General features: G+C 41.4%; 1 protein-coding gene across 1 annotated transcript; it reads left to right on the top strand.

Moving 5' to 3' along the window:
* The first annotated feature begins 71 nt into the window (after positions 1–71).
* LOC144805871 (uncharacterized) lies at positions 72–4708 on the top strand. Its single transcript, XM_078672352.1, has one exon. The coding sequence runs from the start codon at positions 1468–1470 to the stop codon at positions 3373–3375; it is 1908 nt and encodes a 635-aa protein (XP_078528478.1). The 5' UTR covers positions 72–1467; the 3' UTR covers positions 3376–4708.
* Positions 4709–17107: the final 12399 nt, after the last annotated feature.

Here is a 17107-nt window from a genome sequence, read left to right as displayed (position 1 = left end):
TGATATGGCTTGTAAATTATTTTTGGGGATATTTACATGTATTAACTATTTAATTTTAATACTATAGGTGATTGAAATTACGGACGAAGAAAGCAAGATTTAGCACCAGCCAACTGAATGTTAGTGCCATAAGAAGGATTATTTTGAAAAACCGAAGGACATCCAGCATTCTAAGTTTAAACAATTTCCAAAATCTAGGTGTGGCGAGGAAGTAGGAGCTGAGGAAAGTACTATACCTGTAAGTCTCTAATTTTGCATTTCGTTAACCCAGAGCAAAGTCATATCTGTCCACACAGCATCAGAAATAGTGCCAGAAAGACCAATCACAACATCCTCATGTGAAATATTATCAGAAAGACAAATTGTCTCAGCATGACAGAATAACGTTCATCTAAAGGACGCATGATCTAAAGCATCATGTAATTCCAGAGAGGAAGCACACACTGCATAAAAGAAAGATATAACAAAAGGTTTCTTCTGCAAACCATCAAAGAAAAGACACTGATAGAAGACTCCGAAGCTGACACGCTAACAACCAAAAGATTGGAAAATCACCTTTGTTCAACAACCGTTTTTAACCACTTACGCAAGTTTGAGACTATCTGCCTCGGGATAGAACACCTCGACCCACTCTGCTCACTCTGGCGAAAACCTTAAAAATTCACCACTTTATTGTGTTCATGACCATCTCAGATTGTTTCCTTTTTATTGTGTACTGTTCTGTAATTCTATGTAAATCGCCTCAACCTTATCTGTTGTGCAGGAATGATATGTAAAACTGTTAAATATCAAAATGGATTAAATGAGCACCGTTGCGCTATAGCTAATATAAATAAATCCTCGTCTTCAGAACTACAATCCTTAACCTTACACCAAACACAGAACGGGTAAAAGGAACTGATGTTCTGCGACTGGTGAGACACAATATTACTGTGCACGTTCTAACGCCCTCAGTTACTGCCATTACGCCAGTGCAAAACGGTACTTCTCAGTTTAATCATTAAATATCAGACTAACTCCTTATCACTGCATTGCTAAGAACCTATACAAATAGATTTGAGAAAAACTTCAGTCACAAAATAAGTTGCTGCCGGAGAGGCTATAACCAAAAGACTATTATCTGCTACAAACATTTCGACATGTGTTACAGGGCTGCTTCCAGACATATTTTGCTCATTTCAAGTGTTAAGACGATTACACACAATATCTTTTAGAGATAAATGCTGAACATTATCTAAACAAGCCCGACTCTAAAATCGGGTTCACTCTTACCGTGGCATATAAGCAAGAGAAAACTAAATGTAGAGATATTAACTCTAGGAATACACCTTTTAAAAACACGGGCTGTGAGAACAATTTCAGTGTTCAAACCTGCCTCAATCAAAGCAAAATAACCCAAGTTGGGGAAAAAGTTACCTGAGCCAAAAAAGATTAAGCCATAAATCTCATCTCACTGAATTTGAGAGAATGCACACTGGGAAAATCCTCTCTCAGTGCTCTGAATGCCCAAAAAGTTTCAGCAGTAAATCTTATCTCACTGAGCATATGAGAATCCACACTGGGGAAAAACCTTATCAGTGCTCTGAATGCCAGAAAAGGTTTAGCTTAAAAGCGAGTCTGTATCGACATATGAGATTCAGCCATAAATCACATCTCACTGAATTTGAGAGAATGCACACTGGGAAAAACCTCTCTCAGTGCTCTGAATGCCAAAAAAGTTTCAGAGATAAATATTATCTCACTGAGCATATGAGAATCCACACTGGGGAAAAACCTTATCAGTGCTCTGAATGCCAGAAAAGGTTTTGTAACAAACAAAGTCTTTCTCGACATGTATTAACCCACTCTGTAGAAAAACCTTACCAGTGCTCTGAATGCCAGAAATGTTTCAGTTTAAAAAGCAGGCTCACACATCACATACGAATCCACACTGGGGAAAACCCCTATCAGTGCTCTGAATGCCAGAAAAGGTTTAGTTTCAAACCGCAACTTTATCGACATGCATTAACCCACTCTGTGGAAAACCCTTATCAGTGCTCTGAATGCCAAAAAAGTTTCAGCAGTAATTCTTATCTCACTGAACATATAAGAATCCACACTGGGGACAAACCTTATCAGTGCTCTGAATGCCAGGAAAGGTTTTATAACAAAAAAAGTATTTCTCGACATGTAATAACCCACTCTGGCAAAAAACCTCACCAGTGCTCTGAATGCCACAAAAGGTTTAGTTTCAAAGAGAGTCTAAATCGACATCTATTAACCCACTCTGTGGAAAAACCTTACCAGTGCTCTGAATGCCAGAAATATTTCATTAAAAAAGGAGACCTTACTGTACATACAAGGACCCACACTGGGGAAAAACCTTATCAGTGCTCTGAATGCCAGAAAAGGTTTTGTAAAAAACAAAGTCTTTCTCAACATGTATTAACCCACACTGGGGAAAAACTTTACCAGTGCTCTGAATGCCACAAATGTTTCAGTACAAAAAACAATCTCATTCATCATATAAGAACCCACACTGGGGAAAAACCTTATCATTGCACGGATTGCCAGAAATGTTTCATTAGCCAAGCCCAGCTCACTCTGCATAGAAGAACCCACACTGGAGAGAAACCTTATCAGTGCCCGGAATGCCAGAAATGTTTCATTGACAAAAACAGTCTCACTCATCATATAAGAACCCACACTGGGGAGAAACCTTTTCAGTGCTCTGAATGCCAGAAATGTTTCCGTGTAAAATTCAGACTCACTGAACATACAAGAATCCACACAGGGGAAAAACCATATCAGTGCTCTGAATGCCAGAAAAGGTTTTGTAAAAAACAAAGTCTTTCTCAACATGTAATGAACCACACTGGGGAAAAACCTTATACGTGTTCTGAATGCCAGAAAGGTTTCAGTTTAAAAAGTAGTCTCACAAAGCACATAAGAATCCACACTGGGGAAAAACCTTATCAGTGCTCTGAATGCCAGAAATGTTTCAAAAACAAACTCGGTCTCACCCAGCATATACAGACCCACACTGGGGAAAAACCTTATCAGTGCTCTGAAAGCCAGAAAAGGTTTTGTAACCAACAAAGTCTTTCTCAACATTCAATAACCCATTCTGTGGAACAACCTTATCAGTGCTCTGAATGCCAGAAATGTTTCAGTAAAAAAAGTAGTCTCACACGACACATAAGAATCCACACTGGGGAAAAACCTTATCAGTGCATTGAATGCCACAAATGTTTCAGTGAAAAAATCAATCTCACTCACCATATAAGAACCCACACTGGGGAAAAACCTTATCAGTGCTCTGAATGCCAGAAATGTTTCAGTGAAAAAAGACATCTCACGCTGCATATAAAAACCCACACTGGGGAAAAACCTTAGAGTGCTCTGAATGCCCAAAACATTTCAACCGTAAATCACTTCTAACTGCACATGTGAGATTCCACACTGGGGAAAAAACCTTATCAGTGCTCTGAATGCCAGAAATGTTTCAGTGACAAAAGAAGTCTTTCTCGACATACAATAACCCACACTGGGGAAAAACCTTATCCATGCTCTGAATGTCAGAAATGTTTCAAAAACAAACTCAGTCTCACTCGGCATATAGGAACCCATATTGGGGAAAAACCTTATCAATGCTCTGAAGCCCAAAAGATTTCAAACTTAAATCACTTCTAACTGCACATGTGAGATTCCACACTGGGGAAAAAAACCTTATCAGTGCTCTGAATGCCAGAAATGTTTCAGTGAAAAAAGAATACTCACTCGGCATACAAGAACCCACCATGGGGAAAAACCTTATTGCATTGAAAGCCATAAATGTTTCAGTGAAAAAATCAATCTCACTCACCATATAAGAACCCACACTGGGGGAAAACCTTATCAGTGCTCTGAATGCCAAAAATCTTTCAGCCGTAATTCTGATCTCACTGCACATTTGAGAATCCACACTGGGGGAAAAACATCAGTGCTCTAAATGTCAGAAAAGATTCAGAGGTAGTGATGGTTACATGCACCATAAGAAAACACCCCATCAAAAATACTTCAGTGCTCCAAGTGCCAGAAAAGCATCCATTTTAAATGCAAGCTCACCTACATGAGAAGACGCACACAGGGAAAAAACATTACCTATGCTGTGAATGCCAGAAATTCCTATTTTTTGATAGGCACAGCCTCACTAACCATAATCCACTCCATACTGATGAAAACCTTATGAGTGCTCTGAATGCCAGAAAAGCTGCAGAGACAAACGTTATCTCACCTTGAGAAACTCCACACTGAAGAAAATCCTTATGCTGTAAAAGCTTGAATCTGAAAGACAGAGTTATGCTTCATGAGAGATCCCACTCTGGGGAAAAACCTTATGAGTGCTCAAAATGCAAGCAAAGTTTTGGTCACAAATTACGTCTCACTTGTCATGAGCAAACTCACATGGGAGAAAAAAGCCTTATGTGTGTTCTGAATGTCAGATAAGGTTTAATCAAAAATCAATGTCACTTCACATGAGAGAATTCACACTGGACTAAAGCCTTATACAGGAGGGGAAAGCCAGAAACGTTATACTCAGAAAGGAGATCTCACAAAACAATAGAAATGCACCCGCACCAGGTAAAAAGTAAGGCGTATCTTGAGTTGCAGAAAAGCTTCTAACAACCTGACTTTACATGAGAGAGCACATATTGTAGTTGCAATAGGCTTATTCAAGAAATTCTTGCAGGATAACTTAGGCTGCCCGCAGGCAACCTCCAAAGAAATTTCAGGCCTTGAAATTTTTTTAATTGCAACAAAATCCACAATTTGAGTATCTGAAAGTTACACAACTCTCAAGGTCTTTACTTGACACAGAGAAGTGTTAGTACTTGCAAACATCAATTAATTAACAAAAAATTCACAATATTAATGTCTTACATTTTTTCCACTCAAAAGGTTTCTACTCACACTTGTTTCTTAACATATGACTGAAATCTAGATGATCATGCTAAGATTAGGCCTAGGCGGTGTTCCTCAATGAAGAACTCGGCAAAGTGTCAAAAAAACTCAACCGCTCAACGTTGAGTTCTGCGAGCAGCAGAGTGCGTTAGGGTCAATTTGAACCGCTTTTTCGGCGAGTAGCACGCTACTCCAGGATCCCAAAATGATTAGTGGTGAATTAGTGTAGGGGAATATGAAATGTATTTGAGAGCTGGACATGTTGGTCTGTTAGTTGGGTTGAAAAAGAGACTGGAGGGATAGAAGAGGGAAGGTTTTGCATTTATATAGCGCTTGCTACCCCTGATGAAGTGTTGAAGCGCTTTTCAGCGAGTAGCATGCTACTCCGGAACCCAAAAAGATGAATAGATAGATCAATTATTGTGGGTAGGTTGTTTTATTATATAAATACAACTGTACGAACATTTATAAAATTCTCTTGTAAAGTTGTATCCAAGTGTCATGTATAGTCTCTGATAATAATGTATACAAAGTTGGCTTGCCATCAAGACTGATGCCCCGTAATATTGATGCAGAGTCAGTTGTGCTGAAGTATTTTAGACACTTGTTGAATTGTAACATCCACCTCATAGTGTTGTAGACGAATATAGGATCCTAGTGTAATTTTCCCGATTCACTTCTCTTGCATGAGAAAGAAGACTGCTCAATAAATAACCTTTTTTTATTGAAAACACCCATCTCTCTATTTCTCTGCAAATCCTGGTGAAACGAAGCATGCACAATTGACTGAGTGAAATAGCAATCTATGGTTTCCGCAACTCTAGAGATATATTTCTTATTCTTGGGGAACAAAGTTGTCATGTTTATGCGGTTGTCAGAAACGAATCCCTTCTTGTGAATTCGAGAAAGTTTCTAGTGACCTCTGAGCTAGCTGGTATTCACAATTAAGTCTAACATATTCAATAGAGACCTAGTCGACTTCAGTCCTACGTCTAAACTATTGTTTATGTTATTCCAATACGCAGAGCCTATTGGGAATATAGGAACTACACTACAGTAGGTACTGTTGTTTGTATCATGTCCATATTGTAGGCAGACACAAACGCCGAAATAGTGCACTATTTATATTAAGCATAATGTAGGTGAACAGATCACAGTAACCACTGTACAAGCTGTAGTAGGTGCTTAGAAGTAGAGTGACATAGAGGGCAATAAACACTCCACTTACTCTGTCACTAGCTAAGTACAGACGAACGCCAAAGGCTTCGTACATGATGAAGCATCAGAGTGCACCCTCTTTCTGCGTCCCATGGGCATTTTGGCTTTTGTTCTACAGAAGAGGCTGCAGACACTTACATAGCCCTTTATGTAGTGTGGATCACATTGGAGAGATTCTCAGCGGGCATGCTTACCTTTGTATTGGGCATGGCCACATTCAAATGTGGGAAAACCTTTTGTCTTCCGACTGCACTGTATTATTGAAACGGGCGAAAGGGCAAACAAGCAGTGAGGAGACGCACTGATTGTATATCACCACCTGACAGGATGGTGACAGACCCCAACCACCATAATGAGATTACGTAGATTACACCTTTGTGTGCCTAATGCTGCCAGTTGCATTTCAAGACCAGTGATTAATGTGGCTTTATGAAGTTCAACGCCATTGGGTGTTCCCGACCTGTCTGATACTTGCATATGGAAAAGATGGGCCATTTGGAACCTAAAGATAGATAAACATATTCATAGGTCACGATTTAAGTCTGCATCTAAAATAAAACTGAAAATTAGGAGAGGTGATAAGTGAGATGTTAAAAGGCAGCCGCTTATCGAGTTGCATTTGTAAGTAGGCCTCCCGATATTATGAGATCTATTCCTGCTTCAGTCCTTAATTGCAATGAATACTTTAATACCCAGGCATGAAGTCATTGTCGAGCTGTTTAAATGTCCCTGTCTCCCCACCTCTTCCCCAATGCATCCTTAACCAGTGGCCTAGCCAGTGTGCCCTGGGCCCTAGGGCAAGAAAGGAAATGTGACACCTGCCCTCCGTTTGGACTGTGGAAAACATCAATAATTGTTCTGTGGGCCCCTCATGCCTTTGTTTGAACTGTCACAAACTGCAGTCATCAGGGTTCAGTGGGCCTTTAAGGCGTCTGGGACCTGGTGCCACAGCACCTGCTGCACCAATAGGAAGCTAAACCCCTGCCCTTAACAGCTTCTATTCTAGCCCCACTGGTGAACTGAACCAGCCAAGTACTGATCTGGCCATATCTGCAGGCATGCAGCCACCTCTTCGACTGAAGGGATTTAAGTCGCATGAAAGCAGCATGCGGGAAACAACTATTTTCTGAGGCAGTCAACCAACACCTTGTCTGTTCCAACCTTAATCCATTTAAAACCAGGGACGAAAAAACGGTTCATCGTCATCTCTTGCTTATCAAAAGGGTAAAACAGATTCATCTAACATTACAGTGTACCACATAAAATAAATTGTGATTCTGTGTACAAATTAAAACTAGCATGCATAAAGAAAGAGGAGCCTTTGGCCAAAATAGCCATTTCCCCAACCCATACTTCTAACACATCTTATACAAAGAAATGCTACCTACATTGTCATCCGGAAATAGTCATTAGCGCCTACTCATAAGCAAATGACATTTAGAATTCTCTTTCACTTCAAGCTTTCAAAAGTAAATTGATATAAAAGCAGTATTGAATTTTTTGACATTGTGTACTCTTACCAAAATTTAGACCATCAATTTTATGACACGCCATGGAAAAAAGGATTTCTTTATATATACTAAACCTCCAGAAACATTTGATTAACCAGTAATAAAGTCACGTCTACCTTAGTTAGTTTATAGTCAACTTTTTTAAGAGAAATTATTTCACATTGTTACTGGACCTGCATGGGTAAACACTTATAAGGTCCCAAAGGCGAGACCTATTGACTATGCCAATGCTAGTTATTGAGTGAGTACAATGAGCAGCAACACTTTTGATTAGGTCCTGAAGAAAGCCGCAAACACCTCTTTGGAGGGTTCATAAGCTGAAACATATTGACCTCTTATTACCTTTCACTCTGCTGCCCCCACTACCCTGAGCTCATTTTTGTGGTATTTCGTATACCATTCTCTATAACAAAACATGCCTGAACTCCTCCCTCTCAGTGAGGGGGCTGTACCCTGTACTGTAATTAGGTATAATGGTGAGAGGAGATTCCGAATGAGGAAGCATGCAACTATGGTGGGTGAGGGAAATCTTCCCTTTAAAGGGATATTTCATCTTAGCTAGGTCTTCATTTGCAGCAGTAATCCTCATAGACACAAGGGTTTCTTGATTGTGGTAGAAATACATATTTACCCCTTCATTGTACGTTTAAGCACAGACCATTGCTTGAAATGTTGTGATCAATGTAGGAAAAATACTCTGTGCACTGAGAAAATGTGTTAAACTAACGGAAAGTTGATAATTGCATTTAATACCTTCTCATACCTGGATTTAGCTAGAAGAGTAGTCTGTTAATTCTAGCAGATTTTTGATACCAAAAGGTATAAGAAATTAGGGGATCTTTATCTGATATCTTTATCAGTAAATTATCTGAAATTATTGGACATAAACTTTTGCAAGTATTATTTCTAAAGATAAAGTAAGTTTTATATTTGTTTTTTCTAAACTAACCCCAGTGCGTATGACTACAACAACCACCTCTCTCAAATCAATATTGTACTTGGTTTAGTGAGAAAGCTAAATGATCTAGGAGAAACCAGGACTGCGCGTCAGTATTTTTCTTAGGAAGCTTTAAGGTAGAGAGTGAAAACACTTTTTAGAATGCCCCATAAATTGTGACATAGATATTTCTATATGTTTGACAAAAAGAATAGGTACATTTCATGACAATATTGAAATGGAAAATAAAATAATGGAAACAAATATTTACACCACATGACAAAAATATTAGAGACTACATTTCAGCAATATGTAGGAAATACTGTGGTTCATGTATTAATAATCCATTTGGTAAAAGTGGTTGCTTGTGGAGTCAGCACACTACTGTGTCTGTGATTGCTTTTAAATAAAGGCATTTTAATGCACCCCATTTTACTTTCAGATTCACAAATGTCCCCTTTGGTTACTACCTCCTGTTACTGTTTTTCAGCCCACGTATGGTTTCAAAGCTTAATACATACCTTAAGGATGTATTACGTATTTAGAAGGGACACTATTAACATTCCCCTTCCAAATTCTTAATTGTTAAATGGGCTAAGTACATTTCAAAAAGGGGTTTAGAATTTGCAAACTCTGTGAATTACCGAACCAGTGGATTTTTGAATATTAAAACCCTTGGTACATGAGTCAATTTTTCTCAATTCCCTCCAAATTAAGTTTGCTAATAATGTTAGTTGAATGATAACCGGTGCACGTACCTATTTAGTGTTAGTGTTGCTTCAGATCAAATAAAAACCATCACACATAACTCTTACACAATGCTTAAAGACAGAATTTCTGACATCCAGCTTTAATATTTTGTTAAATATATTTGCAAATGTTGTTACTTAAACAGGAGAGAATCTAAACCGGTCTCTGGACATACAATAGGTTGTAATCATAATCTTTCGATACATTTTCTGAGTTTCAGGAACAATGTGTGTCATCTGTGTTTACTCTAAACCACTATAATAAACATATTCAATGCTTTTAGATTTGATCTGTTTGTACTGGTTTCTATTGCAGACAATGATCTAGATTTAAACCAAGGATCAATTCCACCCATGGCTTTTAAAACCAATTTATCATTGATCTCTTTTAGTGTTATCGCAAATAAAACTGTAATAGAACTGATCTGAGAGATGGACCTTTAAGTATTAAAATCTGATTAGATTAGATCTACAAGCATTGCCTGACCACTGTATTTTACATCAAATGATTACTAATCAGCACATGTTGTCTAAGTACAATTCACTCATCTTCAATTTTTCACGGAGCTCATGCTGTGTCTGTGTGAATTCTTTTAAAATATGACATTTAAATGTCCATAAGTTCAGGAATTCTAGTTTCAAGCCTGGTCAAACCTTAATGAATGCTATACCTAAAGATGCCCTTCTGTTCCTACATTTTATTGTGCACAATGATTCAGAAATAGCATGTTTTTGCTTTCGGAGGTAAAATTCTAAACATATTTATTGTTGTTGCCATCTGAAACATGATCACTAATTGGGAAGATAACAACAAGTGGTCCTGTGATGCTTGCTGGAATAGGAAGTGTTTAATCAAAAGGTGGATTGAATTCAAGTTTAGGTTACAATTTTACAAGAGTGTATGGATTTTTTTATATATTTAAAATTGTTGATCTCCAAAAAGGCTTAAATCAATAAATCAAATTGAAATTCAAGTTTATCATTTTAATCCTATTGTTAGAAAAGATGTAATTTTGAACGCCATGAGGTGGTTCCTTTCCAGAAAGCATTCAGGTTGTAATCATGAGTCAAATAATGTTGAGAAGGTTAAAATATTCAAATTGAATTCTAATTACACATGAAATGTTCATTGTTCAATATATTTCTCTTAGTATTTTAATGTGAGGACTTTATTGCTTAAGGAAAATAATTAGTATTTGTTTTTCTATATGTAGCAAGCATTACATTAATGAAACCGATACAGGAATATACATCATTTCTCAATTTGCTTTTTGTTCTGTCTTATGGCTATATTTGAAGGATGTGTAATGCAAAGAGTCTGGCAATACTTTATTTGTATTTTGATCTGTACCGTTATTTGATTTTATATTATATGTTTTGTTAAAAATGTATTCGTTGATCTCCTTGCTCTGCTTGTCAATAAAGAATTTAAAAAAAAAATACATTAATGAAACCACTGTATCCCACCTTCTTTCTTTCCTTTCCTGCTCTTTATGAACGTTTCTATTGTTGAACTTTAAAGACTGCCCGAAATTAAGAATTGTGCTCTCCCTAACTTTGCTAAGTTACAGTTTGTTGATTTTTATGTACAACTTTCGTCTCTTATGTGTATGGCAACTGATGTTCTGTTTTGCTTTAATAATCAGCTTATGTTTATTAGGTTTTATTATTCAATAAAATGTTTCAAACACAACAAATGGTAGTTGATATGTGTTTACAACTGCAGCATTTTTATTGTATGGGCACTTTCAAAGGGGCCAAAAATATTGTCTGCGGGTTGACGGAGTACCACATTGGCATCAGGAGGGAGAGGTTTGGGCAGGTGATTGGGGATACATGTAAAGTTGGAAGTAGGGGGAACAACGCATGTACATTGAGTGGACTGAGACTCCTGAAGTTATTGTGAGGGATACTATGCTACCCTGTAAATTAATCCCCTAGTGATTATTATCAACAAACTTTATTCGGTTTTATAAAAGAAAACCATAAAAATCATACATAAAATGATAACATTTTCCAAGTTACAGATTGACAAATATAATATGTACAAGTTAATCAAAACACAAGATAAAAATTCATGAATTACAGTACAGAAGTTAATCGCAGTTTGACCTGAGTCTAACAGCGAACCGTAAAAAGTAAAGCGTATGCAAAACAGTGTCTTTAGAGAGGAGTTGTAAAAAGATAAGAGCTGGTATCACCCTCCTAAAACCTGTTTTTTTGAGAATGGGAATAATAAATAACTTTCTAGGGACAGCACAAAAACTACAAAACATTATAAAGTGCATCATGTCCTGACAAGACTCACTGTTGCAGCTACAGGCATGAGGCACTGGCCTCTGTGGAAGCCGCAAGGGTGTGCCATGAGGTAATGGTAAAGGTTGAGCCGAAACCGGGACATTGAAAATGATTATGGATGCTTTTAAGCCCTAGAAGATAAGGTTCGCTGGTTGGTACGGTTTTTAACACGATGTACATACACACACTAGGCTTACACAGCTCATTTCCCTCTCTATCACAGTGGCTCATTCCTAAAAAACACTTATACCAGAAAAGTCACTCTTATATCTGGGCTCAGGGTTAGCGAATAGTTCCTACCTACCCTGGAGAGGCCAACTTTTATATACTGGAGCCATCGGATGCGTGAGACACTGTCAAGTGAAAGGCATTCCCTTAGGATGTCTTTGCTAAGTGTATTTTCTTGCTTAGCCCAAATATTAAGCCACAAAGCCAGGGGACGGAAAGACAGTACATTTGAGAGGAAAGGCATTCCCAACTCTTTGTGCACGACATAAAACGAAGTGCTTTGTGGGACAGAAAGGGCCCTTCGCAGGAAAGAGTTTTCAATACTTTGCACTGCTCCTACCCCAATGTGGCCCAACATCTCACTCCCATAACTAACCTTTGAGATATATTTGTCTTCATATGTCTTCAAAAGATCCCCTATTGTCTTCCCTCCCCCTCTGCAAAGTTAAAAACAGCTGCAAAAGCTTTCACTAGATCCCCTTTCTTCCAAGTAAGCAAAGGGCACCAACTCAAGAAATCGTCAAACACAACTCCCAAATAGGAGAAAACATTGGTCTTCGGTATTGATGAAAGTCAGAGTTTAAAAGTGAACTGCTTAGCTTTACGAGGTCCCACCTGCATAATGAACGACTTGGCATGATGAAACAACAGGTCCAAGTCCTCCATTAAAAGGGCAAAAAAATTCAGAAGAAATTGTAGGCCCCTAGCTGTCCTCGCCAAGAGGACTGCGTCGTCAGCGTATAGAAAGACTGGCAGGCTAGGCTTGCCTACCTGGCGACAATCCGCATTTGTGGCCAAAAGGGCCTTCTCTAAGGAATTAATATATAGGTTAAAAAGAAAGGGTGTTAAAATGCACCACTCATGCACCCCTCTCTTGATGGCAAGCTGACAGGACACTTTCAGGTCATTTGAATAGCGGACAACTGCAGTTTAATCACAGTGAATGAAATGATGTTACTGTCAATGCCAATGGAGGACATCAACTGCCATAGCTTGGTCCTATTGACCCAGTCGAATGCTGAGGACAGGTCCATGAAGGCTAGGTTTATGGGGCTGGAACGAGCCACAGTGTATTTGTTCAGAACCATGTACAGGTTTAGACACTGTTCCACAGTGGAACGACCTGGACGAAAGCCATTTTGGATATCGGATAAAAAGTTGTTTTCATCATCCCATGATACAAGTGTATCAAGTACCATGCGGACCACCACCTTCACCACAGAGTCCAGCAGAGAAATGGGCCTATATCAATAGGTGCTGTCCCGTTATCCCTTTTTTAATGCCGGGAATATAATCGATAAAGCCCAAGAATTTGTGCGGCCAATCTGGACAGCAGTATTGATGACAGCTGTGAGGACAGGCACCCAGGTTTTTAAGTGGGCGATATAGAGATCTGGTGGGATCCCATCTGGTGCGGGAGCCTTGTTTTTAGATAGACCCAGAATACCGGCACTCACCTCTTGCGTGGTGAAAATAAGTTCCGACTTGCCTTCCACCCTTTCCTGCCGCTCAATTGGAGGGGTATCCGACTGGAAGATACCCTCGAAATTATGTATCCAGTCGTCCTCTGTGATTTGGGCATCCAGTAAATTAGCATTATTTCCAGATAGAAATGGGCTGTTAATAATGCACCAGAACTTTGAGCTATTACGCAGTGTACTAGCCTCCACTAAATCAATCCAGGCCTCCTCCTTCAGGACAGACTCGCAAGTTGCTAGAGCAGGCTTATATGCTCTTCGTAGTCCTTTGACCGACACCTGGAAGCCTGGGAGCACGCCGAGTAAAACCATTGTGAAACTGGTTGCTACCAGACCCCGTAGAAAGTTCCTTATGACAGTAGACATGGATCCAAATGCACCCATGATGTCCGGAGCACTTGCCTCATCGTCGAGACAGGTGGCAAACTCGCTTCAACACCGAGTTAAAAGTGACTCGTGGAGTAACTCTGGGACAATACACCCCCACTTTACGCTCCTTCCCGCTTCCACCTCTTTAAGGGGGACACCAGCCCCCCGCCCACCTTGGTGTGTCCGAGTGTTCGGGTCCAGCCAGTTAAGACACAAATGGGGTTGTGGTCACTGCATTCACTCGCCTGCACAGACAAATCGGTAACCAGAGAGTAAAAGGGGGTATATACAAAGGTGAAATCAATAACTGTCACACACCCTCTCCCAATAAAGGTGGGAGTAATATCTGTTTTTCCCCGGAGGCAGCTTATTTATTACAGATGTTAGATAAAATTCAAGCAAGATGGAGTTAAGCTCAACACCCTTGGAAGTATGTTCCATGTGTAAGCCTGCTTGTCGCGCACAGCCCATATCTTGCACTCCTCCTTGCATGATGTCCCTACACATGAGTGTTAAAATCCCCTGTTAAAAAAATGTAGTGATAACTCTGACCTTTCAAGATGCTATGCTGAAGTACAGACCCCAGCAGAGTCATATTTCCCTGTGTAACTCCAGCGTTGAAAAAGTTACCAGAGCAGCTTGCTCCGTCCACTGGGCAACAACATCACATGTAAATTGAGAGAGACATACAGTGAGGTATTGTAAGAAACTGGATCTGTATACTGCACCAAAGTGAGGTATAGTGTGTATTGAGTCCAAGGGTCTCCAGAGGTAGGCAGAGGTTAAAGTTAGATAGAACCTTACTCTCTAAAGTGGTAGCTTCGTCGAGCAGTAAGGCAGTATAAGAGGACAGTGTTAAGCATTTGATGTACACACTCAGTCAGCAAATTAATTCACAAACTCAAGAACTGAACTCTAAGCCAATTGTTTTTGTACAAAAAAAATATACTGTTATTTTATTTCTAGAACCAAGCAAGCCTGGTACAGGTAAGCATAAAAATACTTTGCGGTAATCATTTACTTGTATGAACACAGATCAAGACTGTTCCCATGAGGCACAGGGTCATATTGATTTGCATATGGCCATGTCTGAACGGGGTGGCGGAGTGAGCTAAAGACGGTGATGGATTAAACCCAGCTCAGTTGACTGGGGGTGAGTGTTTGATTTGCTCAAACGCTCCGTCCATCATCCCTTTTTGTATCGCTTTGGATACCTAGATTCAGCACTGGGACATTCCCTTGAAACAGGTAAGTAAACACGTTTTGGTTATTTGTGCAATTAAAAAAAATATTTTTAGATTTCAAAACTCCACACTTCGAAACATTTTGGAGAAAAAGTGTCCATGTTATCCTATGGAGGGAAAACAGGTTAACGGTTCTCAGGTAAGTAATTGACTGTGGGAGTTACGGTTCTGGGGTTAGCCTCAGGGGGTCTCCCAGGGTCAGTGATTCACTGTTGTTGCACCCTCAGCGGCACTAGGACGGCCGGGTGCAGAGTGTTGAGGCAAAATGTTATCCTATGGGGGATAGGGGGGCTTTGTTTGGTGGCGGCTGGCAAGCAGGCCACAGGATTGTGGGAGCAAAGCTCCTAGGGTTTAGCTCAGGGCAAGTTGTGGACCAAAGGTGCACCCTCGCCGGCACTAGGGCGGCCGGGCGCAGGGGCTGTTTTGAGGTCGGATGCCCTGTTGATTTTAATGGAGATTCTCCGGGACAAAGAAACACTGCAGGCTTGTGGTCGAGGATCTTCCAGGAGTGACCACCACTTCGAGTGGTAAGTTGGGATCCTGTAGGTTGGTTAGGCACCGCTGGGTTGGGCACACAAGGCCGTGGGGCGTCGGATGTAGGGGTGCCTTTGGACGTCGGATTTTCTTACCCGCTCCGGTCACGGTAGGGAGGGTCCTCTGGATTGAGGCTAAAGACCTCTTCTTGAGGCAAGACATGGGTCACCGGATCTCGGGTCAGGATCGCCGGGGGGACCTCCTTGGGGTGTTTTTCCACTCGAGCTCGGGTCGGGTTCGGCGGGCGTGAAGTGGGCTGGATTCTCGGTTTCTGGCTGGCACCAGAAGCTGCAGTTTAAACATGTCCGGTGTTCACAGGAGAAACAGTCTTGAAAGTGAAGGCAGGCAGGTCCTCTGGGGTTTGTGAGGGTGCTGGCTGCTGGAAAGGCCGGGGTTTCGCAGGAGCAGGTTCAAGGGGAGACAGGCCTGTAGGGCTGGGGCCAAGTCAGTGGGTGTCGTCCTCTTGTTAGCTCTGCATGGCTTCTCATCCTTCTTCTCTTCTTTTCTTGTTGTTTCTGGATCTGAGAAAGAAAGGTTCAGACTGCCACTAAATACTAAATTTAGGGGCGTTACAGGTAGGTAAAGGGCAGGGACCAATGGGTCCCTTCCCTGGGATGGTTACACCCCCTATTCTGTCACTCTCCAGTGGGAGGGCGCAGGAGCCTGTCCCTGGTTGGCTGGGTCCGCCTATCCTCAAGATGGTGGGGACTCAAGGTTGTGCTTCACCTCGCCTCCCCCACCTTAGGGGTGGAGTTGGCAGAGGTGGGCACACCCCTCTTCCTCACTTGTTTTTCCCGCCGGTTCTCCCACCCAAAGTGGGGGGTAGAACCAATGGGGACCCTTTGCTGAAAGCAGCAAATGGTCTGGAGAGTCTCACAAAGGTGGCATGCCTTTGAAGCTTCCCCTTCGTGAGCCCTGCCTTCCCTGGGGGAGGAGGCTTGGCACCACTTCCCACCACTTCCCAGGATGTGCATTGTTTCAGGCCCCCGAGAGCAGCAAGCTCTCGACCCAGGCGGCCAGAAACATGTCTGGTGGTGGCAGCCTAAGCAGCCACTCAGTCAGGTCACTAGGAGTTGGTCGAGTTTCATGGGGGATCTTAAGATGCCCTCTGTTGTGCATTTTACATTAAATACCACACTGGCTGACTCTTGCCTTGTTCTGGACCTGCCCCTCGCCGCACCTGCTTCGCGGGTGCCGCTGCGCACTGCCATCTTGCCGAGCTGATTGGGGAGCCGCTGTGTGTTTGCTGCAGCCGCTGCGGGAGTGTAAAAAGGAAACATCTTGAAGACAGGGGTGGAGCCGCGTTGCAGGGAGTCACTCTCCCAGGAGTCCCTGCCTGACCGGTGTCATCTGGTCCGCGCCCCCTGTATGCCACGCCCCCCGGCAGTCACGCACCCTTTATTATTGAACCAGTCTACCGCTGCGCGGGACGCCGGGCTAAGGGCGGGCCTTCCGTGTCCCTCAGAGGCTCGAGGAGGCTGGGCTGGGCCATCCCCCCCTTTGTTGTGCCCCCTGTAACTGCGATCAAGGTGATATTTTTTTTTGCCTTTATTTGACATTTGTTTTTCCATCTTTGCGCACGTCTACACCCTGTGTTTGTATTACAACTGTATTTAAG

Source organism: Lissotriton helveticus, assembly GCF_964261635.1.
Source record: "Lissotriton helveticus chromosome 1_1 unlocalized genomic scaffold, aLisHel1.1 SUPER_1_unloc_31, whole genome shotgun sequence".
Taxonomy (NCBI): domain Eukaryota; kingdom Metazoa; phylum Chordata; class Amphibia; order Caudata; family Salamandridae; genus Lissotriton; species Lissotriton helveticus.
The sequence above is the reverse complement of the archived record's forward strand: the minus strand, read 5'-3'. Positions and strand labels throughout refer to the sequence as shown.

Bases quoted from the DNA above. Each gene is read 5' to 3' on its own strand.
- LOC144805871 (XM_078672352.1), top strand. From the start codon at position 1,468: ATGCACACTGGGAAAATCCTCTCTCAGTGCTCTGAATGCCCAAAAAGT.